Source organism: Symphalangus syndactylus, chromosome 22 (assembly GCF_028878055.3).
Source record: "Symphalangus syndactylus isolate Jambi chromosome 22, NHGRI_mSymSyn1-v2.1_pri, whole genome shotgun sequence".
In the NCBI taxonomy this organism is placed as follows: Eukaryota; Metazoa; Chordata; class Mammalia; order Primates; family Hylobatidae; genus Symphalangus; species Symphalangus syndactylus.
In genome coordinates this window covers 13,757,691-13,783,120 of record NC_072444.2, presented here as the reverse complement: position 1 = coordinate 13,783,120, position 25,430 = coordinate 13,757,691, and the positions used below count along the sequence as shown (strand labels likewise).

The 25,430-nt window shown below is 48.4% G+C and overlaps 1 protein-coding gene across 6 annotated transcripts; it reads right to left on the bottom strand.

Annotated features, from left to right (window-relative positions):
• Positions 1 to 1,047: 1,047 nt before the first annotated feature.
• Positions 1,048 to 25,148, bottom strand: HMGCL (3-hydroxy-3-methylglutaryl-CoA lyase). Of its 6 annotated transcripts, XM_063631586.1 has the most exons (10): positions 25,021 to 25,051; positions 24,310 to 24,369; positions 20,195 to 20,278; positions 16,823 to 16,930; positions 16,027 to 16,122; positions 13,221 to 13,369; positions 9,787 to 9,850; positions 7,305 to 7,493; positions 3,560 to 3,685; positions 1,048 to 1,292 (listed from the first exon to the last, which is right to left on the bottom strand). In XM_063631586.1, the coding sequence occupies exons 3-10, from the start codon at positions 20,261 to 20,263 to the stop codon at positions 1,095 to 1,097; spliced, it is 999 nt and encodes a 332-aa protein (XP_063487656.1). In that variant the 5' UTR covers positions 20,264 to 20,278; positions 24,310 to 24,369; positions 25,021 to 25,051; the 3' UTR covers positions 1,048 to 1,094. The 6 variants fall into 6 exon arrangements, with proteins under 6 accessions (XP_063487656.1, XP_055118581.1, XP_055118584.1 ...); XM_055262606.2 differs by lacking the exon at positions 24,310 to 24,369 and having other exon boundaries at positions 1,048 to 1,736; positions 25,021 to 25,148; XM_055262609.2 differs by lacking the exon at positions 24,310 to 24,369 and having other exon boundaries at positions 1,048 to 1,330; positions 25,021 to 25,125.
• Positions 25,149 to 25,430: the final 282 nt, after the last annotated feature.

Here is a 25,430-nt window from a genome sequence, read left to right as displayed (position 1 = left end):
TGACCCGCAGGTTTTCAGATTTGCCGGTGTCTGCCAAACCATGAATTAAAAATCTTGAACTACTCGATCCCACGGGACTAAGGCAGGAGGGGGTCGCAGGGGGCCTGGTGCTGGAAGTCCAGTTTGCAAATAAACCAAGGAGCTGGAGGAAGCTGTCAGGCCACACTAGCGGTTCCAGCGCTCTTGGCTCTCAGCCCTCACCGCGGCCCCCACCTGCCGGGAAGGGTCGGTCTGCACTCTGCCTGCCACGACGGCAGGTTAGAAAATGATTCCGGGCTGGGCGCGGTGGCTCACGCCTGTAATCCTAGCACTTTGGGAGGCCGAGGCGGGCGGATCATGAGGTCAGGAGATCGAGACCATCCTGGCTAACACGGCGAAACCCCGTTTCTACTAAAAGTACAAAAAATGAGCCGGGCGTGGTGGCGGGCGCCTGTAGTCCCAGCTACTCGGGAGGCTGAGGCAGGAGAATGGCCTGAACCCAGAAGGCAGAGCTTGCAGTGAGCCGAGATTGTGCCACTGTACTCCAGCCTGGGCTACAGGGCAAGACTCCATCTCAAAAAAAAAAGAGAAAATGATTGTTTGTTTATCATGAAAAGTAGTAGAACTAGAGAATAATATGCACAAAATGTGACATCCTGTGTGATGAAACCAGAGCAAAGCAGCCCTAAATGCAGGAGCGCACAGGTGTCCGGGGAACCGACAGGTGAGCCCTCCCAGGCCTGGGAGCGCCAGGGAGAAGTCGGGCCACCGAGGCCCAAAGCAGCAAGTGTGCCCTCAGGGGAGCTTGTGCAATAGCCCCAGTCACAGAGGCAAAGCTCAGAAACAACCCCCTCGGGTGTTCTGGCCAGCAACTGCCGCAAGCAGCCTCCTGAGTAAGCCCAAAACCACTGATTTCCAGTCACTATGGATTTGGGGCTCAGGTGGGGAAACGGAGGAAATCCAAAGATTAATAAACTAGTTCATAGTCTCCATTTTCCTCTCAGAGTGCAACATGGTAAAGTATTTTACTCCCCCACGCTCATGTATACACACAGCTGCACAACCGAATGCTGGAATTATGATGTGCCATTAACCTTTAATTACATAAGCTGTTTTCAAAAATCACATTCAGCGTGGAGATTTTCCAGAGATGCTGGAGTTGGCAGATGGCCACCACGAAGCTCTCCACTTTCCACAAATGGCCTCTGCCAGCTTGGGAAGAACCTCCATGACCTGTGTCCTGAGAAGTCAGACAGCAAGGGCCCCAAGGCCATGGCAGGGTGGAGCTGTGTAGAGGGTGGCGAGGTGGCCAGCTGCGGATTCCATCCAGAGAGGAGACTCAAGGATCATGCTAAGTAGGGAATGGGGTTCCCACATGTCCTCAGGCATTCAACTCCTGGGCCAGGGTCCCCAACGAAGGGAGACTTCAGCCCTCAAAGCCTCTTACTCCTACTCAGGTCTGGGCAGGAGGTCCTTCTGCCAAGCAGCTCCTCCTGCCCCTCGCCTGCTTTCTGCCAGGAGAGACCTCTGTGTAGAGCTGGCTATGAGGTACCTGCACCATTTAACCTATTCTTATTTCCATGTCCCCATCCATGAATCATCTGTGTATGCCCCTATTTCCACACCATCCCCAGGGCTTCAGGTGGGCAAGGGGCTCAGAGTTTACAGGTAGCCTGAGCCACTTTGGAGCTAGTTTTTCTGTTCAGGGCTTGACAGATAAAGTTTCCAGCTTCCAGAAGCTTCTGGAGATTCACACCCTTTGAGAAACAAGTTACAGGATGCGGTAAGTCATGGTATGCCCTCAACACCAGGGAAAACATCAGCATGGACAGACAACTGATACTGAAAAGGTGAAGATAAACAGGCTTTTTCCTTGACAGTGGGGCACCAGCTGCCTGTGAGCTCCTGTCTGACACCTGGGTTATTCCTCTGACTCCCCCTCATGTAAGATGCCCAATTTCTATCCTGGTTTGTAGTGCCACTACCAGGGCACAGATCTTATCAGATCTTACCCGTCTTGTTCAGTACTCCCTCTTCAGGGCCCAGCACAGGGCCTGGCCCACAGAGGTAAAAAACTGATATTCAAGTGAGGATTGTGAGGCAGAGAGGGAGGGATAAAAACACCAACTGAAAGGGCCAGGCAGAAACCCTCTGTTCATACAGTAGCTCATATTTGCTGAAGTGCACTCTGCTCAGCTCTGTGATAAGCGTTCTACATAAGTTTTCTTTCTTTTTTTTTTTTGGAGACAGAGTTTGCTCTTGTCGCCCAGGCTGGAGTGCAATGACGCAATCTCAGCCTCCCAGGTTCAAGTGATTCTCCTGCCTCAGTCTCCTGAGTAGCTGGGGTACAGGTGTGTGCCACCACACCCAGCTAATTTTTCTTTTCTTTTTTTTTTTTTTTGAGAGGGAGTCTCACTCTGTCACCAGGCTGGAGTGCAGTGGCATGATCTCGGCTCACTGCAACCTCCAACTCCTGGGTTCAAGCGATTCTTCTGCCTCAGCCTCGCGAGTAGCTGGGATTACAGGTGCACGCCACCACACCCAGCTAATTTTTGTATTTTTAGTAGAGACGGGGTTTCACCATGTCGGCCAAGCTGGTCTCGAACTCCTGACCTCAGGTGATCTGCCCACCCTGGCCTCCCAAACTGCTGGGATTACAGGCATGAGCGACCGTGCTCAGCAATTTTTCTATTATTAGTGGAGACAGGGTTTCACCATATTGGCCAGGCTGGTCTCGAACTCTTGACCTCAGGTGATCCACCCGCCTTGGCTTTCCAAAGTGCTGGGATTACAGGTGTGCGCCTGGCCCTCTACATACGTTTTCTTACTTAATCCTCACAATGGCTCCATGAGATAGATGGCATTATTATTCCCATTTCTTAGGTTGACAGAGATGAAATAATTTGTCTGAGGTCTCATAGCCTGTGAGTGGCAGGAGTAGGCTTTAAACCCAGTTCCATCTGATCTTTAAGCACAGATGCTATTCTGCTTCCGTCCCGCCACTGAGGGCCCTGGTGGACCCTGGCGGATCCCTGGTGAGCTGTCTAACGCTACTCTCCTCATTTTACAGAGAACCAAACAAAGCCAAGACAGAACTGACTCATTTCAGGTCATGAACCTGACCCTTCCCAGGGCCCCTTCCATGTTCCTGGTGTCTCCTAGGACTGAACTGTCAAAGTCACCCTGACACTCCAGCCTTCTTGTGCCCATGCATGTGGCCTCACTCAACCCTACTCTCACAAACATTAAAATATTAGATCAAATATCCATAAACCCCGGCACCCTTCCCCTCTTTTGTTTTGTTTTGAAGAGACAGGGTCTTGCTGTTTCACCCAGGCTGGAGTACACTGGCAGGATCATAGCTCACTGCAGCCTCAAACTCCTGGGCTCAAGTGACCCTCCTGCCTCAGCCTCCCAAAGTGCTGAGATTATAGGCATGAGCCACTGCGCCTGGCTAACCCTTTCCCTCTTTACTCCTCAGCACCTTAACAACCCCAAATACCCCCATCCGCTTTTGTTCTCAGCTTCAGGCCCCCCGGTCAGTTCAGGGCTGTCGCCACCAGGGGGTGGGGGGGCTTACCGTGTGAATGCCCAAGCCCTCTAGCATGTAGACCAGGTCTTCCGTGGCCAAGTTTCCTGATGCCCCCTGTGCGTAGGGACAGCCTCCAAGTCCTGCCACAGAAGAATCCACGACGCTCACTCCCATCTGGAAACATAAGGATGGTGAAACACGGCTGTTGCTCGGGACAAGAGCCCACAGAGCTGAGCCTTGCAAACCTCCCAATGGTCTGTTGCCTGAAATTCTAGAGTCATTCTTTGCTTTGGCTTATGATTCTGTTGACACGAAAATCCCACAGAAAGAGACAGTGCTTCTCCTTTTAGTTTCTGTTACACTGTTTCCTCTGCCAGCAGTATCCTTCCTTTCATGGTGGACTCTCACCCTTTAGGTTCCAGTCTGAAAGCCACCTGCTCAGGGAGACCTTTTCTGATCACCAGCCTAACTCCCTCCCAATGTTGAGATTTCAGACCCCTGTTGTTTACTGTGATTCATTTATTACCCCCCCCCCCACACTTACCCCCCACCACCTCCAGGCTACTGTCACTCAGTCAGGGCCTTGCCACACGAGGGCCACATCCCGTCTTCCCAGGTCAGTCACCTCCCACTCTCCCAAATGGCTATTTCACTTTCTCCTCTCTTCTTAAACCGCTGTCACCCCCTTCCCCATCCTCATTCTCATCTGCTGCTTTATGGAAACAGATACAATCAAAAGAGATGTCTCCACTGACTCCCACCGTCACATCTACCCACCTGCCTACATCTGGGCCTACAGACCCGCCGTCCCTCATGCTGCCTGATGGACCCTGAGCTCCTAGCCATGGCCAACCCCTCCACCTTGGCGTGAGGCCCATTCCCACCTGCTTCAGGATGTGCTCCAGTAAGTCTCTCCCTCTCTCCTGCAACCTGTTACTCCCCTCCACTGGGTCATCCTCACGCAGCCTGCGATCTCTCCCATCTTTTATAAACCTTTTTGGAACCCTCTAACCTCCCATTTCTTTCCCCCGATTCAAAGCAAAGTCCCTCAAAAGAACTGTTCCCATTTAACAGCTACCATTCTTCCTTGAACCCATTCGAAACAGGTTTGCGTCCCCACAGCTCCTCCACTCAAACAGCTCTAGTCAAGGCCACTGTTGGCCTCCATGTAGCTAAGTACAAAGGTCGAGTCTCTTTCTTCATCTTTGCACTTGACTAGCCGCGTCATCTTGGACACCTTCTCCACGTGGCTTCCAGGGCTCCACATCCCTTGGTTTTCCTCCTAGTGCTCTGGCCTCTCCCGAGGCCTCAGTCCAGTCTTGGCTGGCTCTTCCTCACCTCCCTGATCTCGGCTGGAGCCCTTACTGCTCACTCCTCAGACAGCTTCTCTATCTCCACTCACTCCCAGTTAACTGCACCCAGGTTAACATACCTGCCTATAGAGGTCTCGAGCTTCACAGATCAGAACACGAACTGCTGAGATCCGGTCACGCACCTCTGCCTCCAGGCCTCCTTGCCATGTCTCTCACCTGGATTGCTGTAGGCTCCAAATTGGTTCTTCTGTCTCTCTACAGTGTACTCTACACAGCAGCCAGAGGAGCCTCTTTTTTTTTTTTTTTTTTTTTTTTTTTGGATAAGAAGTCTCACTCTGTCGCCCAGGCTGGAGTGCACTGGCGCCATCTCAGCTCACTGCAAATCACTGCAACCTCCACCTCCCGGGCTCAAGTGATTCTCATGCCTCAGCCTCGCAAATAGCTGGGATAACAGGCTCACGCCACCACGCCCAGCTAATTTTTATATTTTTAGTTGAGAAAGGGTTTCACCATGTTGGCCAGGCTGGTCTCAAACTCCTGACCTCAAGTGATCCACCTGCCTCAGCCTCCCAAAGTGCTGGGATTACGGGTGTGAGCCACCATGCCTGGCCGAGGAGCCTCTCAAAGGGAACATTTCAGATCATCTCCCTCCCCGCCCCTGCTCAAGACACTCTGTTAGCTTCCCAGCTCAGTCTGAAAGAGTCAAAGTCCTACAAGGCCCCCGATCTAGCCTTCCTCTAACCCTGACATCTCTGCCCCCCTCTCCTCAGTCACACTGCTCCCGCCACATGCCTCCTCATGATCCCTGAACACAGCAAGCACACTCCTCCTTCAGGGGCTTTGCGCCTGCTTTCCTGGGTGGGGCTCCCTTCCCCCCGCCTCCCTGCTAGGGGTCCGCAGGGCTCACTCCCTCGCTTCCCTCAGGTCTCTCTCAAATGCTACCTTCTGAGTGAGGCCACTCTACAGAAAGGCCTGGCACTGCCTTAACCTGCTTCATTTTTCTCCACAGTGTTTATGAACACCTGGCCTGCTGTATGTTTGTTTATTATCTGTCTCATCGTACTAGAGTGTCAGCCTTGTGAAGTCAGAGACGCTGTTTTGGTCACAGCTGAATCCTTAATGCTGAGAACAGTGCCTAGCACACTAACACTGTTAGGTTAGGTTTTAATAGTGAATAAATGGTCGTACAATGTGTTATTTACACACCTATAATCTTCCATCCGTCTTCCCCACCCACCATGACATGAGCTCCCAGAGGGCAGGGATTGGGTCCTGTTACTATTATCTAAGTCAGCACTTAACCTGGCACATCGATCCATATTTCCCAAATAACTGATGGAAGAGGGAGGTCAGAGGAAGCTACTGCCAGACAGCACACAGCTCAACCTGTTCCCTGATAAATTTTCAAAAAGGGGATTTTGAGATATCACTGCCATGAAACAGAGAAGCACAGAGGAGCAGGAGTGTCCTCAGCCTGATCAGGATGAAGTTTTGCCTCAGACTCACCTCAGCTGTGCAGAATTCCCCTTTACCTGCCTGGCAAGGCATAGGAGAGGAAGTCACTCTCCCTGCCTGCCTGGCTGGGAAACGCATGAGCTGAAGGAAAGCCCAGGAGCCAGGGCAGGGTGTCACAGTAAGCTGAGAAATGAGGAGACCACAGAGCTACGAACCTTAACCTTGACAGCCACAACTCTGAGGAAACCGGCCCAGAATGTAACAGACTCACCTGGCTTAGACACGAACCTCTAGGGGATAATTGAGAGGAAAAAAAGAGTGGCTGGGACTGCCATCACTATCCTAAAGACGGAAGGTTAGGCCAATGCTACAGCAAGGTAGCTGTGGTCAGACACTAAGAATGCTCCTTCTATCCGGCTGCCAGCCAATGGATCTCCATTCTGGACCAGCCTACAAGAAGCAAACCTCAAGGGAAACTAAATCTGAGGTCTTAGCTCAATCTGTGGGGAACGGCATTAAAGCCTCTCCCTCTGAGTGACCTCTGCTGGCTTCTCTACCTCCTGTCTCTTCACCTGCTTCTGCTACACACCCGCACACTGAAAACCCTGTATATTGTATGAGTCCTCCCTGAACCCCACATCAGTCCTGAGGTGCAATTCTGCCCAGTCACCTTTCCTCTTCCCTCAACAGCAGCTTACTTTATGTCCTTCAAGCTTCACTGAGGCCTCTTTTGCAAATCCTCCTAGATCTCCTCAGCTGGGGCCCCTCTAGGCTTCCTGAGCCCTGTGCTTCCTCCCTTCACGGCATCTGTCATAGTGCAGTAGGATTGCCATGTAACTCCCTTGACTGTCTCCCCAACACAGACGTGTACACTTCACATCTGGGCAGGGTCACCATGACGGTGTCCACTATTGCCAGCTCAGAACCTGGCATACTGGCATCAGTAAATGTTTGCTGAAAAAATAAATAACAAGCTGTCCTGCCCACCGTGACCTGTGAGAGAATGGGCATATGCTTTTGATTACCTGCAGGGCCATCAAGGTGTTGGCCAGGGCTTGGCCATAGGTGTCATGGCAGTGGACAGCCAGGGCAGCCAGAGGCACTTCCTGCATGACAGCAGACAGCATGTCTTTCATGATCCCTGGGGTGCCCACACCAATGGTGTCCCCCAGGGAGATCTCGTAGCAGCCCATTGAGTACAACTTCTTGGTGACCTAAGGAAGCAAGCAGGCACTTGGAGGATATGGAATCCACCAGCCAGGGGATCCATGCACTCAGAAGCACGGGGCCTTTGCCTGGGCAGAACACTTCTGTGTATGAAGCACTCAATTCTTACTGGCTTACATGCTCCTCACCACTCCAACTGGGAATGATGTTCCTCAATCTATGATCAGGAGGCTGAGGCTTAAGGGGCAGAGCCAGCCGCTGGAGCCAGCCCACAATCCTGAGGCTCCAACCCCCGTGCTTTCCTCCCTACCTGTGCCCCTCAGACTTCAGTCTTTCACTTACCACCGTCACATCATACTGTCAGACCCAGGTGCTGGAATCAGTGAAGTCGATTCCTTCCATGTTGTTTTATCCTCAGCAATAAAATCCATGAAATCATGGGTCTGAGATGCTAGTTATATTTTTTTCTTTTTTTTTTTTTGAGACAGGGTCTCACTCTGTCATTCAGGCTGGAGTGCAGTGGTGTGAACTCGGCTCACTGCAACCTTGGCCTCTCAGACTCAAGCAATCCTCCCACCTCAGCCTCCCAAGTAGCTTGGACCACAGGTGTGCACCACCATGCCCAGCTAATAGTATATATATATATAAAATGTATGTAATATATAATATATATTATGTATATAATAATATAATACATATTATGTATATAATTATAATTATGTATATAATTATAATTATGTATATAATTATAATTATGTATATAATTATGTGTATATATAATATATACATTATATATATTATGTATATAATAATTATTATGTATATAATTATGTGTATATATATATATATATATATTTTTTTTTTTTTTGAGATGGAGTCTCCCTCTGTTGCCCAGGCTGGAGTGCGGTGGCGCAATCTCAGCTCACTGCAAGCTCCGCCTCCCAGGTTCACGCCATTCTCCTGCCTCAGCCTCCCGAGTAGCTGAGACTACAGGCGCCCGCCACCATGCCCGGCTAATTTTTTGTATTTTTAGTAGAGACAGGGTTTCACCATGTTAGCCAGGAAGGTCTCAATCTCCTGACCTTGTGATCTGCCCATCTCAGCCTCCCAAAGTGCTGGGATTACAGGTGTGAGCCACCACACCCGGCCAATAGTTATATTTTTTAATAGAGGTACATCACTATTTAAATTTTTAGAAGCCCATTTGCACATCTCTAAAACCACTGCAAAATGGGTCCATATTGGAACAGGTCCAATATGGGTCCAATTGGAATAAGCCATACTGGAATAGGGTGGGCCGCTAATCCCATACGACTGGTGAACTTAAAAAAAGATGGCCTCACCCAAAGAGCACACACGGGGCTGCTGGACAAGGTGCAGAGGGATGTGGCAGGGAAAGGGGACCAGAAGACACCAATGATCTGCTAAATAAATGAAATGGTGATGTCACTTCCCCAATGGCCCTGCACAGAGTGTGGGGCAGCAGTGGCTGGCCTTTAGGGGGCAGCAGGGTGCAGGGGAAGGAGCAGGCCTTTGAAGTCATGAGATGCTGGGTTAAAGTCCTAGTTTTGCTGCTCACTAGCTGTGGGCCTTGGCAAGGAACTTAACTTTTCTGAGCTTCAATTTCTGCTTCTGAAAAATAGTGATGACCCTTTGGTCATATGGCAAGGATTGTGGCAACTAAGGCTAAGACCTGGAGCAGGGCAGCTGCTCTCAAGAAACAGTTGCTACTGTTACCATTCCACCTATCTGGATGCCACAAAGTATCCTGGGAAGAAGTGGGCTTTGGAGAGAGAAAAAATAGGGTTTGATACCTGATTTCACCATTTGTAACCTGTGTGGCAAGTTATTTAGTGTCAGTTTCCTCAACTGTAAAATGGAATAATAATACCAAATTTGCACAGTGGTTTTGAGGACTAAATGACATAAGTTATTGGGCTGGTCAAACTCAATTCCCGTGCTGTGTTCTTCTCAGTGTTGACCTGGTGACTGTTCAGAGGACATCAGGGTTGTGGCCTTTCAATCACTACAAGGAACTGTGGGAACTCCTGGGTAAGGAGCCCCTCCTCAGAGAATCACCTCAATGACCACACTGGAAACTGAATCAGAGGTTTTCAGGTTGGGTAGAGGCCAGGGGATTCAAGGACTACATGTTCGGCTAGGAGGGGGGCCTCTAAGGAGCAAGTGCAGGGCTGTGCTCACAGCTGGGAGCTTAATGAAGGAGCTGGGTGAATGAAGTCAGGAACCTGCAGGAAAGGGTGGGGAGAGGAACCTATGTGCTCAGGGGCAGACAAGGTGGCCAACCCTCACCAAACCCCCCACCCTGACACATGCACACACCTCAGCTACTTTAGCTGGGGAGATCTTCCCTTCATAGGGGCAGCCAAGAGCACAGGAGACGTACCTGTGGGAAGACAGGGGAGGAATGAGGTCAGTGTCCTGAGCTTTTTGGCTAGCAGAACTAAGGCAGGGCTGTTTAACACACATTTCTGATCAGTGTGCAATCAACACCTGCAGCTGGGCGGAGTAAGGGCAGGGATGGTACAACTCAGTGCCAGGAGGAGGCAGTAGAGAGCAATCGCAGGGAACTGGGGGACAATGGACCTACAATTGAGGAAGCAGAAGTTGCACAGGCCTCAGAAGAGGCAGCCAAGGATTTACAATAAGCGGAGGAGGAGCCAGAGAGGGCAAGGAGAGTAAGCAGCTGGGTTGTACGGTGGGGAGACGGAGCAAAACTACGTGCCAGGGGAGCTGGGGCCAGTACTCCAGAAGGAGACCAAAGACTGGGTAAAACCAAATTCAGAACAAGAGCTGAGTTGGATATGAGTCAGTAACAGGCTCGGCTGGCCTGAGGACCAAGGGATGAGCTGCCCCAGTGAGTTGCTAGAGGATTCATTCATTCATTTATTTGCCTGATGTTTACTGAATTGCCTGCTATGTGCCAGGCACTGGCACAGAGCAGTGGGCAAGACTGATAAGGTTCCTGCCCTCTCAGAGCTTATCTCAAGTTAGGGAGATGGCCAACAAAAAAGCAACCAAGTAAGTAATGGAGAAAATCTCAGAAGTGATGTGCTACAGAGGAAAGATGGGAAATGACAGGAACAAGTGGAGGAGGCCAACTGTAGTGAAGGTCCAGGAAAGACCCCTCTGAGGACAGGATGTTGGAGCCGAGAGAAGCCGGGGGGGTCTGTGAGAAGAGCATTCCTGGCAGAGAGAAGACCTGGGGAAAGCCCTGAGACAGAAGAGCCAGACAGAACAAAGGATAGCTGAGGCAGAGAGAGCAAGGGGAAAGGAAGTATGAGATAAGGACGTCAGCGAGGTGGGCACAGGTCTGATCATGGGTCTTAGGGCTATGGTAAGGAGGGTGGATTTGGGATGTAGGTGACTTCTATTTCCACCCGCCCTGTTGGAGCTGTCTTTAAAACCCTTTAGAGTCAAGCAAATTCTGCATATTAAGAGGCATAATAAATGTTCAACAGATAAATAATTTCAGACTCAAAGATCTCGGTGTACTTTTCCATTTCGATGCTCCCACTTACTCTCCAACCATTGCTGAGCAAGAAAAAGGTAAGAGATGCTTAGAAAGACACAGATCTGGGAGTCGGGCCGATGTTACTGGAGCACCTGCTTCCCCATTCGTCTGCCTGCCCGTCAGTGACTGAGTGCCCACTGTGTGCTAGGCCCCAAGCTGGGAGAGTGGAGCACCCCAGGGACTGGGAGAGATGTGGGCTTTGCCCTCATGGAGTGCACGGTCTAGTGGGGTAGAGCAGGGAGGGAATTTAATAAGCCGCTAAGTGCTACATTTAGAGGATGTCTCGACACTACGGGGTCCCAGAGAAGGGCGCTAACGCCACCTGAAGGACTGCAGCAGCTTCTCAGAGGAACTGACTCCCGCAAGAGTCAGGATGAGCAGGAGTTATCCCCGAGAAGCACGATGTGGAGGAAGTGTTCTTTTTTATTTTTTGGAGACAGAGTCTTACTCTTTCACTCATGCTAGTGTGCAGTGGCATGATTTTGGCTCACTTCAGCTTGGACCTCCCAGGCTCAGGTGATCTTCCCACCTTAGCCTCCAGAGTAGCTGGGACTACAGGCACATGCAACCACACCTGGCTTTTTTTTTTTTTTGTAGAGCTGGGGTTTCACCATGTTGCCCAGGCCCAAGCTGGTCACAAACTCCTGGGCTGAGGCAACTCGCCCACCTTGGCCTCCCAAGGAAGGTTGTTCTGAGTCTACATAAAGCATGTGCAAAGACCCAGAGGCAAGAGTGGAGGCATGTAACAAACAGAAAGAAGTTCCAGTTGGGCTGGAGTGTACCATGAAGAGGCAACAGAGGCCAGAAGGGAACTTGAACAGTAGGGCTACAGAAAAGAGCCGGGACCAAATCATGCAGGGTTTGTAAACCTCATTAAAAAGTCTGCACTTGATTAGTCACTGAAAGCTTTTTAACCAGGAGGGATGTGATCAGATGTGCACTTTTGTGGGGTTTTTTTGGTTTTTGTTTTTGAGACAGTCTTGCTCTGTCACATAGGCTGGAATGCAGTGGCGTGATCTCGGCTCACTGCAACCTCTGCCTCCTGGGTTCAAGTGATTCTCCTGCCTCAGCCTCCTGAGTAACTGGGATTACAGATGCGTGCCACCATGCCCAGCTAATTTTTGTATTTTTAGTAGAGATGGGGTTTCCCCATGTTGGCCAGGCTGGTCTCGAACTCCTTACCTCAGGTGATCTGCCTGCCTTGGCCTCCCAAAGTGCTGGGATTACAGGCATGAGCCACCATGTTCAGCCCAGATGTGCACTTTTAAACGATCGTTCTGGCTACAATTTTTTTTTTTTTTTTTTGAGACGGAGTTTTGTTCTGTCACCCAGGCTGGAGTACAGTGGTGTGATCTCGGCTCACAACAACCTCCGCCTCCCAGGTTCAAGTGATTCTCCTGCCTCAGCCTCCCAAGTAGCTGGAATTACAGCTAATTTTTGTATTTTTAGTAAAGACAGGGTTTCTATCCGCTACCACGCCCAGCTAATTTTTGTATTTTTAGTAGAGACAGGGTTTCACCATGTTGGCCAGGCTGGTCTTGAACTCTTGACCTCAGCTGATCCACCTGCCTTGTCCTCCCAAAGTGCTGGGATTACAGGTGTGAGCCACCGTGCCTGGCCTCTGGCTGCAATTTGCACAGCAGTGTGACCTTACAGTAGACTATTCGCCCTTCCTGGGCCTTGGTTTTGTAATTTATAAAGTGGGGATAACCTACTACCTGCTGGGCTGTTGTGAGGTTTCAATTATTATAGATAATACACACACAATGCCTGGAACCACTGATATTAGAGACGTGATGTTGGAAACATAGAAACCTAGGTAATTCTCCAGGGATGTGTGAAGAGCTAGTGATAAAGCCAGGACTCAACTGACCTCCAGAAACCCATTAGTGTTCTGTTCTGCTAGATTCCTTTAGCATGATAGCAGTGGTGCTATCGTGGCTCACTGCAGCCTCGAACTCCCGGTCTCCAGCCATCCTCTGCCTCAGTCTCCCAAGTTGCTAGGACTACAGGCGCATGCTATCACGGCTAGCTGGTAAACTGACCCAAAATTCAGGTTTGAGAGAAGGTACTTGCTAGGATTTCTTCTGACCACACTTATTTGGGAAAAGATGTCTAGGTGTGGAGCTCGGGCTGCCCCCACCCAGGATAAGAAGTTTGTGGCAGGAGGACCATTTGAGTCAGAGTCTAGCCCCATTCCAGAACGGTACAGAGGAAAGGATACCAATGTGCTCTGACTCACCCCCGCACAGAAATATTGGCTGACCGCGCTGCCTTCAGGATTGCGTCAAACCTCTGAAAACTCTCCTCTATGGAACAATTGATGTTCTTCTTGGTGAAGAGCTCTGAGGCAGCTCCAAAGATGGCTACTTCCTTGGCTCCAGCAGCAACCTGCCAACATCCAGGTGAATTCCTTTCAGCACTTTTCTCTTTTTTTGTTTGAGATGGTGTCTTGCTTTGTCGCCCAGGCTGGAGTGCAGTGGCCCGATCTCGGCTCACTGCAACCTCCACCTCCTGAGTTCAAGCAATTCTCCTGCCTCAGCCTCCTGAGTAGCTGGGATTATATGAACCCACCACCATGTCCGGCTAATTTTTGTATTTTTAGTAGAGACGGGGTTTCACCATGTTGGTCAGGCTGGTTTCAAACTCCTGACCTTGTGATCCACCCGCCTCGGCCTCCCAAAGTGCTGAGATTACAGGTGTCAGCCATCACGCCTGGACAGCACTTTTCTCTTTAAAGAATACTGACAGAGAATGGCAAAAAATTTATCTTAAGGTAAATTTTATGTTACGTGAATGTTATGGGTTGAATTGTGTCCTCCTAAAAAGATATGTTGAAGGATTAAAACCCATCACCTCAGAATGTGACCTTATTTGGAAACAGCGTCATTGCAGATATCATTAGTTAAGATGAAGCCATACTGGAATAGGGTAGGCCCCTAATCCCATACGACTGGTGACCTTAAAAAAAGATGGCCAGCTGGGCGCGGTGGCTCACGCCTGTAATCTCAGCACTTTGGGAGGCCGAGGCAGGCAGATCATGAGGTCAGGAGATCGAGACCATCCTGGCTAACACAGTGAAACCCCATCTCTACTAAAAATACAAAAAATTAGCTGGGTGTGGTGGCACACGCCTGTAGTCCCAGCTACTCGGGAGGCTGAGGTGGGAGAATCACTTGAACCTGGGAGGCGGAACTTGCAGTGAGCCGAGATCATGCCACTGTACTCCAGCCTGGGTCACAGAGCAAGACTCTGTCTAAAAAAAACAAAAACAAAAGATGGCCATGTGAAGACACAGAGACACAGAAAACGTGGCCCTGGGAAAAGGGAGGCAGAGACTGGAGAGATGCATCTACAAGCCAGGCAATGCCAAGGACTGCTGGCTACCACCAGACCCCAGCAGAGAGGCATGGGACAGATTCTCCCAGAGGCCTCAGAAGGAACCAATCCTGCTGACACCTTGATTTGGGACTTCTGGCCTCCAGAACTGTGAGAGAATAAATTTCCGTTGTTTTTAAGCCACCCAATTTGTAGTGCTTTCTTTTTTTCTTTTCTTTTTTTTTTTTTTTTGAGACAGAGTCTCACTCTGTCGCCCAGGCTGGAATGCAGTGGCATGATCTTGGCTCACTGCAACCTCTGCCTTCCGGGATCAAGTGATTCTCCTGCCTCAGGCTCCCAAGTAGCTAGGATTACAGGCGCCTGCCACCACGCCCGGCTAATTTTTTGTATTTTTAGTAGAGACGGGGTTTCACCGTGTTAGCCAGGATGGTCTCCTGACTTCATGATCCACCCGCCTTGGTCTCCCAAAGTGCTGGGATTACAGGCTTGAGCCACCGCGCCTGCTTGTAGTACTTTCTTACAGTAGCACTAGGAAACAAACACAGTAATTTCTCTTAAAAAAAAAAAAAAAAAAAAAAAAAAAACTTTGACTTTCCCCAAGGAAACCACCACCACCGCCATCACCACCCTGGAAGTCACTCTTGAGAAAAAGCTTTTTTCTTTTCTTGCTCTGTCACCCAGGCTGGATGAGTGCAGCAGTATTTTTTTTTTTTTTTTTGAGACGGAGTCTCGCTCTGTTGCCCAGGCTGGAGTGCAGTGGCCTGATCTCTGCTCACTGCAAGCTCCACCTCCCAGGTTCATGCCATTCTCCTGCCTCAGCCTCCCGAGTAGCTGGGACTACAGGTGCCTGCCACCACGCCCGGCTAATTTTCTGCATTTTTAGTAGAGACGGGGTTTCACCGTGTTAGCAAGGATGGTCTCGATCTCCTGACCTTGTGATCCGCCCACTTCAGCCTCCCAAAATGCTGGGATTACAGGCGTGAGCCACCGTGCCCGGCGAGTGCAGCAGTATTATCATGGCTTACTGCAGCCTCGAACTCCTGGTCTCAAGCCATCCTGTGCCTCAGTCTTCCGAGTAGCTAGGACTACAGGTGTATGCCATCATAGCCAGCTGATTTTTTTTTTTTTTTTTTTTTTTTTTGTAGAGACAAGGTCTCCTTATGTTGTTCAGGCTATCTCAAGCTTCTGGCCTCAAGCTGTTCTCCTGCCTCAACCTCCCAAAGTGCTGGGATTATAGGTGTTAGCCACTGTGCCCAGCCAAAAAAAGGTTTTTGCCTAAATACAGAACCAACATCTCCAAAGATGTTCTTGTCTAAAATTATAAGAAAGTTGGCAGATGCCAGCAACTACTGTTGAAACTTTTGTGGAGAGTTTGGTTACCTTTCTCTAAAGAAGTGGATAATCAAAAGAGCTGACATTTATTAAGCAGTTACCTTTTATCTGGCTCTTGCTAAGCAATGTACATGCATCCTATCTTCTGAAATGCTCACAATTTCAGGTACTATCATTTAGCCCTATTTTATAGGCTTGTCAACTTGTCAGGATCACACAGCAGTGATTGGCAGGGCCAGGTTTGCCCCAGGGTCTGGCTGACAGACAAGCTGTTCAGATGGACATCCCAGGACAGGGGACTGAGGCCCCAAGACAAGGCAGGGACCAGTGCCATCAATCTCATTTCAGGAGCCCCCACCAACTAGCTATCCTCTTACCGCTGCCTCGAAGCCTTTCAAATTTGGGGTCAGGACTGGGTAGTTGATGCCAGGAAACTTCTGAATGCCCTTCAAGACTTCAGTGTGGTCACCCATCTAGGAACCAAGGGAGACATTGCCAAGTCATCACCAAGAGCGGGCAGAGAGTTCAGTTAGAGAAAACCTTTTCATCACAAAACCTCTGTTCTCTAGAACTCTTAGCGAGTAATTCCTTCTGCAGAGCTGAGTCTCTCCAATACTTTTACTGTTTGTTTGACTGCTGATGGCTCAGAAGGGCCCTTGGTCTGGGTGAGATCCCTATTTCTCCATATGGCCCATACTGCCAGCTTTACATATGCAGAAACAGCAGGAATACTACTACCAGCCATTTATTGAGAATGTACTCTGGGCCAGGCACTGAGCTCAGCTCTGTGTTAAACACTCCTCTGTAACAGGATGTTTCTTCTCCACTTAACTATCTTTGTGAAGCAGGAGTTGTCAGTCTTCCTCTTTTACAAACAAAGAAATCACAGACAGGCATACAGGGTTTTAGACTTTAGGGCTAGAAGAGGTCATCTCTAACATCGAGGAGGGGAAAGGCCTTAGCAATGTCACTGAGCAAGTCAGAGCACAGCCAAGACTGAACTCAAGGCCCTGAATCCTGGGTCATGTTCTTTTGCTGCAACACAGTGCTATGAATCACCTGAGACCTCTCAAAGCCAGGGGCTTGGAAACCTATGTTCTGTACTTGCTTCAAAGGCAAATGCAAAACTTTTCATCCCTGGAGAAAGGCCTCTCACTGAGGGCTAGGGCTCACCTGGGGAACCCACTTAGGAGACACAAAGCTGGTGGCTTCTATAACAGAGAGTCCTGCTTCAGAAAGCATGTCTATCAGCCTGATTTTCACTGGAGTAGATACGATATTCTATAGTGGAGAGAGAAACACCAAGGCAGCAAAGTTAGTAATAAAACAGCCTCAGAATGCAGTACCTGTTAGTTCAAGTACTATAGATAATTTTTTGTAGTGGATGCAGCTTCTCACCTGAAAAGGAGTTATTTACATGGAAACATTATTCTGCCATGCAGGCTTTCCCGTAAGTAAATGTGTGTTAATTTATAATCCCAGCATAAACAAACTGAGAGCAGTGTGTGATGGCCTGAAACAGCAGAGATGACTAACCCTCTGGGGAGTATGGGATAGGGCCCCCAAAGTATCACACACTCCTCGCTTCTGTCTCCCAACTGGCATAGGACTTCAGCCTCATGTGTTCAGCGTATAGCTTCTTTATCTTCCTCCCCACCATGTCCAGTAGCTCAACAGATTCTACGGATTCCTCTTTCCAAATCTACCATCATGATCCTGTATATAACATGGCGCAGTCTCAAGCCACTAATTCATCCTACACAGGAATCCTAAAATGCAGCTTCCAATCTTCCATTCTCTTGCATCAAAAGCTTTCTATGGCTCCCTAATATTTATAGGATTAGGCAAAAAATTCTAAGAACTCCCGGTCCAGGCGGACACATTGGCTCACGCCTGTAATCCCACCACTTTGGGAGGCTGAGGCAGGCAGATCGTTTAAGCTTAGGAGTTTGAGACCAGCCTGGGCAACATGGCGAAACCCCCTCTCTACAAAAAATACAAAAATTAGCCAGGCGTGGTGGCACGTGTCTGTGATCCAGCCACTCAGGAGGCTGAGGTGGATCACTGGAGCCTGGGAAGTCGAGGCTGCAGTGAGCAATGATTGTGCCACTGCACTAAGTGACACAGAGCAAGACCCTGTCTCAAACAAAAAGAACACACAAAAAAACTCCAGGTCCTTCTCACTAGGTCCTCCCCTCGGCTGCCTTCTCCAGTTTCTCTCCCACTGCTCTAACTTACTCTATTCCACAAATTTTTTTTTTTTTGAGATGGAGTCTCACTCTACTGCCCAGACTGGAGTGCAGTGGCACAATCTCGGCTCACTGCAACCTCTGCCTCCTGGGTTCAAGCGATTCTCCTGCCTCAGCCTCCAGAGTAGATGGGATTACATGAGCATGCCACCATCCCGGCTCATTTATTTTAGTAGAGATGGGGTTTCACCATGCTGGCCAGGCCGGTCTCAAACTCCTGACCTCAGGTGATCTGCCTGCCTCAGCCTCCCAAAGTGCCAGTATTACAGGCATGAGCCACCATGCCTGGCCTGTCAAATAATTTTTGAAAGCCCTCCATGTTGCAGGCATTGTGCTAGGTGCCGGGGATATAGCAATAAGCAGAAGCAGAACAGACAGGATTCTGCCCTTCGGGAACTTACACACTATTGTTTCCAACAAGCACTCACTATTAAAGCTAAGATGGATGTGCTAAAAAAAAAAAAAAAAAGAAAAAGAAAAAAGCTTTTCTTATTGAAAGAATAATCAATATATGATTCTTTCAGAAAAACATGCCAAAAACAAAAGAAAACTACCCTTAGAATCTCCCAGTGATAACACTATTAACACCCTGGTGTGTAACTTTCTAGATCTGTGCAGCCCAATATGTCACTAGTCACATATGGTTATTTACATTTAATAAAAATTGTATAAAAATAAAAATACAATTCCTTGGCCACACTAGTCACATCTCAAATTCTCAAGGGCCACATGGGTGTAGTGGCCACATGGAAAAGCTCAGGTCCAGAATATTTCCGTCTTCACAGAAAGTGCTGGCCTAGGTCCTAGTCTAGATAAATGCTCCCATACGTATATAAACTTTTTTCTTACACAAAAGTTTAAGATTAAAAAATACATTGCTGGGCGCAGTGGCTCATGCCTGTAATCCCAGCACTTTGGGAGGCCGAGGCAGGTGGATCACCTGAGGTCAGGAGTTCAAGACCAGCCTGGCCAACCTGGTGAAACCCCGTCTCTACTAAAAATACAAAAATTAGCTGGGCATGGTGGCAGGGGCCTGTAATCCTAGCTACTCGGGAGGCTGAGGCAGGAGAATCACTTGAACTGGGGAGGTGGAGGTTGAGGTGACCCGAGATTGCGCCATTGCACTCCAGCCTGGGCGACAGAGTGAGACGCCATCTCCCAAAACACACACACACACACACACACACGCACGCGCACATGCACTATTTGTTTTTGTTTGGAGACAGAATTGTGCTCTATCACCCAGGCTGGAGTACAATGCCACGATCTCGACTCACTACAACCTCTGCCTCCCAGGTTCAAGTAATTATCATGCCTGAGCCTTAGGATTACAGGTGTGTGCCACCACACCCAGCTATGTTTTTTTTTTTTTTTTTCAGTAGAGACAGGGTTTCACTATATTGGTCAGCCTGGTCTCAAACTCCCAGCTTCAAGTGATCTACCTGCCTCAGCCTCCTGAAGTGCTGGGATTACAGGCATGAGCCACCACCATGCCCAGCCACATGCACTATTTTATAACCTGCTTGAGTCACTTTATATACACCTATGTTATTAATGGCTTCATAATATTTCATTTTATAAAAAGTCCATAATGTATCTGACCCAACTTTCCTCATACTAAATATTTAAGTTGTTTCCAACTGTTCTGCACTTACCAACAGGTTTGTAAGGAACACCCCCAAGGCTAAATCTCTACATTTGGCCTTCATGACTTGCTGTAAGATAAATCTTACAGTAAGTATTTATTTAAATTTAAATTTAAATTTAATTTTAATAATAATTTAATTTATTTTAAATAAATTTATAAATTTAATTTATTTTTAAATTAAAATTTATTTAAATTTAAATAATAAATTTATTATAAATTTATCCTGTAAGATAAATCTCCTTACATGGAATTGCTGGGTCTACCCCACCCCACTGGGCTGTGGACCTGGGGACACCAAACCTGCTGTACCACCATTCAATTTATGTATATACATATATTTGTTAATAAGACGGAGTCTTGCTATATTGCCCAGACTGGTCTCAAAGTCCTGGGCTCAAGCCATCCTCCCACCTCAGCCCCCCAAGTAATTAGAGGTGATAGGCATGAGCCACCCACCCAGCTTGCCCCACCATTTTAGACCATTTAACTGTCACAGGTACCTGTCCCTGTTTGGCCTCCTCTACTCTCCCCTAACTTGTGCAAAGGAATCACATCTTGCATAGCTCTGTCCACTGCCATTGCACCTATCACACATAGTACTCAAAGCAGATGCTTGAAAAACTTTTTTTGGCTCATTTCCAACTTTACCTTTTCATTTTGTAGTCCATCTCGGGGACCAACTTCCACAATTTTCACCTGCCTTGGTAAAGTGCCCATAGATGAGGTGCTGACCTTTGGTTTAAAAGAGGAAACAAAAAGTATGAGGAAGAGATTGCCACAATTCCCAGGGAGACCAATATGAAAGAATGGATCTATCTTCACTAATAATGAGACAAGAAGAAATATTTCTCACCATTTAATTCACATTTGGTCTATTTTAGAATTAAGAACAAAAAGAAAATTTCACTGAGTAACAGGAACAAGCAAGAGATTCATCCTTCCAGTAGAGGTTCTCCCCTGAAGTCCAGACTCCTTTTCCACTGCCTACCTGACAGCTCTGTTTGCATCTCTTCAATTTAGCAGTCCTGAAACAGAACTCTAATTTCTCCTAAAGCCCGTCTGACTCCATGCTTTCCATCTCTGTAAAAGGCATCGCATGTACCCTACTGCATAAGCCAGAACTTCATTGATCCCTTTCACCTATTCACCATGACCTATAGGACTCTGTATGCTGCTGTATGTATGTAAGTAGTTTAAAAAGGCTGGGTATTGTGGGGGGCAGTGGCTCATGCCTGTAATCCCAGTACTTTGGGAGGCCGAGGTGGGCGATTACTTGAGGTCAGGAGTTTGAGACCAGCCTGACCAACATGGTGAAACCCTGTCTCTACTAAAAATACACAAAAAATAGCCAGGTGTGGTGATGCACGCCTGTAATTCCAGCTACTCAAGAGGCTGAGGCAGGAGAATTGCTTGAACCAGGCAGGTGGAAGTTGCAATGAGCCAAGATCGTGCCACTGTACTCCATCTTGGGTGACAGAGGAAGACTCCATTTCAAAAAAAAGGCCAGGCACGGTGGCTCATGCCTGTAATCCCAGCACTTTGGGAGGCCAAGGCAGGCAGATCACTTGAGGTCAGAGGTTCGAGACCAGCCTGGCCAACATGATGAAGAAACCCCGTCTCTACTAAAAATAGAAAAATTAGCCAGGCGCGGTGGAATGGACCTGTACTCCCAGCTACTCAAGAGGCTGAGGTGGGAGAATCGCTTGAGCCCAGAAGGTTGAGGCTGCAGTGAGCTATGACTGTGCTACTACACTCCAGCCTGGGCAACAGAGCGAGACCCCGTCACAAAAAAAAAAAAAAATTAAATGACTCTATATGTCACTTGATGCTTTCCAATTAAGAAAAGGAGAAGACTGTATGAGTTGGCTCCTCTGACCTCCTGGAATCATCACTTGCCCCTACTGTCCACTCCCAACCTCCACCCAACAGGTTGCTAAGCTCCCTGCCTTCTCTTCCCTCTGCCCCAGGGTTCCTCATCTGGCTTTTTAAAAAAAAAACTGGCTCTCTCACATCTCTCATCTTTCAGTGCAGAGAGGCTTCCTCTGACCACCCTTTGCAAAGCTGCCATTCCTCCCACCCCCATTATTTTCTATTGCAGAGCTGTAATTATTTCCTTCAAAGCACGATAAAGAGTGCCTACTCAATGTCTCTTCCAGTAGACCATAAGCTCTTTGAGGGACCTTGTCTGTCTCAATCAACTCCACTTCATCCCTAGTGTTTGGCACTGTGTTTGGTACAAAGTAGCCACTCTTTAAAGTTATTAAAATAACACATAAACCATGAAGGACATAGCTGTCCCAGAAGAGAGCAATTACTGAGTATGGGGAGGAGTAGTCAGTCCTGGACTTTTCGGGGTATGGACGAGATGCAGGAGGGCTCTATTCTGTTACAGTCATAGGCTGGGTGATGACAAGCATGGGAATAAGGGGAGGTGACACCCCCAGTAGCTGAAGACATTTTTTACAAAATGCTGAGTCTCCTCTATATAAAGTCAGCTCAAAATCTTAGTCTTCCCTATCAAGTAACACAATACTTTTTTTTTTCCCTTTCCTCTACCTGTCTTGATACTGTAACTTTTCAAATCAACTTTGTTTTACAGATTTAATCTGGATAAATATACTACAACAGGGCAAAGCAGGAGGCACACTGTGTGATCTGCTAACGATCTCAACCCCCTGAAGGCCCCCCAGGAATTCCCTGCTAGGAAGCAGCTGGAACATGTACAACTCACCTGACTGGCCTCGTTTTAGCCAACAAGGCTTCTTAGAGACTAAGGCAATGAGCCATTGGATTTCATGAAGTCAACAGGCTAAGTTGGAAGGTCCCTGCAACTTGAATCTCCCTCCAACAAGGATGTTCAGCTTCTGCTAGTATATCACCCTAAAACTATCTCACTGGAACATAAGTTTCATGAGACAGGGACTTTGTTTTATTCAATGCTGTATTTCTAAGGCCCTGGGACATAATAGTGGCTTGATAAATAACAGTTGAGTGTTGCTGAAATAATCTAAAACCTGCTTCAGGCCGAGCGTGGTGGCTCACGCCTGTAATCCCAGCACTTTGGGAGGCCGAGGTGGGCGGATCACCTGAGGTCAGGAGTTCAAGACCAGCCTAGCCAACATGGTGAAGCCCTATCTCCACTAAAAATACATAAATTAGCTGGGCGTGGCAGCAGGCGCCTGTAATCCCAGCTACTCGGGAGGCTGAGGCAGGAGAATTGCTTGAACCCAGGAGGAGGAGGTTGCAGTGAGCTGAGATCGTGCCATTGTACTCCAGCCTGGGGGACAAGAGCAAGACCTCATCTCAAAAAAAAAAAAAAAATTCTGAAACCTGCTTCCAAGTTGCTTTTATTAGAACATTATAAACTCAATTCCACTTCCTTCCTTCCCCGTAACAGCTCTTCACATAATTCACAGTTTTTAAACACTTAATATTTGCCAGGCACATACAAGAGCCATTTACATATTTATTTATTTGTTTATTTGAGATAGAGTCTCATTCTGTCTCCAGGCTGGAAAGCAGTGGCGCGATCTTGGCTCACTACAACCTCCACCTCCCAGGTTCAAGTGATTCCCCTGCCTCAGCCTCCCGAGTAGCTACGACTACAGGTGCGCACCACCACGCCTGGCTAATTTTTTGTATTTTAGTAGAGACGGGGTTTCACCAGGTTGGCCAGGCCTGTCTCCAACTTCCGACTTCAAGTGATCCACCCACCTCAGCCTCCCAAAGTGCTAGGATTATAGGCATGAGCCACCACGCCTGGTGAGCCATTTATATATTAACCCATACTGTCCTCTCAACAATCTTATCAGGTAGGAACTATCATCATCCCCATTTTACTGTAAGAAATCTAAGGCCCCACTTGGGAGGCTGAGGCAGAAGAATCGCTTGAACCTGGGAGGCAGAGGTTGCAGTGAGCTGAGATTGTGCCACTGCACTCCAGTCTGGGTGACAGATGACAGAGCAAGACACCGTCTCAGGAAAAAAAAAAAGAAAAGAAAAGAAATCTGAGGCCCAAAGAGATTAAGTAACCTTCCCGAGATGACATGGGGAGCTAGTCACTGAGGCAGTATCTAAACCTGGCAGTGTGGCTCTAGAGCACAAGCTCCTAACCTCTGGGCCACTGTTGCCTCTTTACCACTGTTCGGTCCACAGTCTTCTCTTCTCCTGGTTAAACATCCCGTTCCTCCTCTGTAAAGCTCTGCTCAGAGAGGGTCCCCCTAACCACACGAGTACTGTGCCACAGTGTCCTGAGGTATGGTGTACCTACATCAACACCAACAGCGAATACTGACTAAACCCAGTGTTAAACTACAGGCCAGGGACTATTATTATCCCAACTCTGTAGGTGAAGAAATTAAGCCTCAGAAAGGTTACCCAAAATTCACAGTTAGAAAGTGACAGAGCTTGGACTTGAACCCATATCTGGTTCTAATACTAATACTGGTTCCTATGCTTGGAACCCCATGGAGGGCCATCTCATTACACCAAATATCTCTTAAAAGCTTATTAATATCTACTATTTCGTTTAATTTTCTTAACTTTCCAAGTTGGAATTGCCATCTTCATTTTACACATGAGCAGGGGGTGCAGGTGAATGGCCAAGTAAGGATATTAACGTGGCTTTCTGAGAGGGACCCAGTACCAGGAGTGTATTTTTCCCTCTATACAGCTATAACTCCTTCTCAACTCTCTAAGGCCAAAATACCACCACCGACTCATCACTTATTAGGAGCCAGAACACTGCCAAATGTATTACTTACATTTTCTCTAATTTCCAAAACAACCCCAAGGGAATGTTGTCCGTTTTACAGATGAAAGAGCTGAGGTTTAGAGAAAGTAAATAACTATGTCATTAAGTCTGGAAAGTGGCAAAACTATTGGGACACCCTAGCTTCAGCTTTTATTTTTTCTGCTCCATACAGCTACGTCTCCCACACTTTTTCTGCGCTAAGAATGGGAGAGGGGAAAACATCAGGATCGAACAGGATCAAAGTGCAATTCCAAGGGAATCACAGCTTGGCTCCAATCAACGCAAGTCCCGCGCGGTAGGCTGGGATAGTTCCCCAAGCATCTCTAAAAGCAACAAGAGTTGGAAATGGAGACGAAGGAAATGGAAGGGTGTTCGTGATTTTCACTAATGAAGAGTTGGAGAGGTCTGAAGTTCAATTAGAGGGAGAAAGAGGCCAGGGTCATCGGAAAGGGTCCTGGGCGGGGAATCAGGACGCCTAGGATGGCGTCCCAGGTCTCCATGACCCAGACAAGTCACTCCACCCCTCCGGACCTCAGTTTTCCCAACCCCTTCAAAGGATTTGAGGGGATAAGGGAGGGTCCAGGACTCCAACGCCCTCCCTACTCTGGCCTGAGAGCTGTCCGGCCTCGCCTCTAAGAGAGCAGCCACCACGGGCCAAACCCCCGACCGTGACAGTCAGAGTGCCTGCAGGGCCGCCGCCTCGGCGGCTCGGGGCACTTACAGCCCGGAGGGACGCCAAGCCCACCAGTCGCCGCAGAAGCGCCTTCCTCATTGCTGCCATCTTGGCCCAGAATCCCCCGCGGCAGTCCAGCAGGGCCCCGCGTGACCGACGGCACGTCTGGTGGGCGAGGCCCCGCCCCCGCCCCCGCCCCTCCGCAGTGACTTCCGAAGCTGGCTCCACTCCCAGCCTCTCTCCGTTTGGATTCCGAGCGCCTCTTCCATGCCAGGCCAAGTGAGACGCTAGGAATATAAAGATGAACAGAATCAGCCTGAACACCATGTACTCCTTAGCACTTTGGGAGACCGAGGCGGGTAGATCACCTGAGGTCAGGAATTCGAGACCAGCCTGGCTAACATGGCGAAACCCCCAGTTCTCTACAAAAAATACAAAAAAAAAAAAAAAAAAAAAAG

What these genes read in the sequence shown, in the direction of transcription:
- HMGCL (XM_063631585.1), bottom strand. Translation starts at nt 25,080, where the DNA reads ATGGCAGCAATGAGGAAGGCGCTTCTGCGGCGACTGGTGGGCTTGGCG. An exon ending in ATGGACTACAAAATGAAAAG is followed by an intron (nt 16,931 to 20,194) that starts GTAAAGTTGGAA and finishes TCTCCACTATAG; the next exon opens with AATATCGTATCTACTCCAGT. An exon ending in AGGGCTTGGGCATTCACACG is followed by an intron (nt 1,293 to 3,559) that starts GTAAGCCCCCCC and finishes TGGAATCCGCAG; the next exon opens with CTGGCCACCTCGCCACCCTC.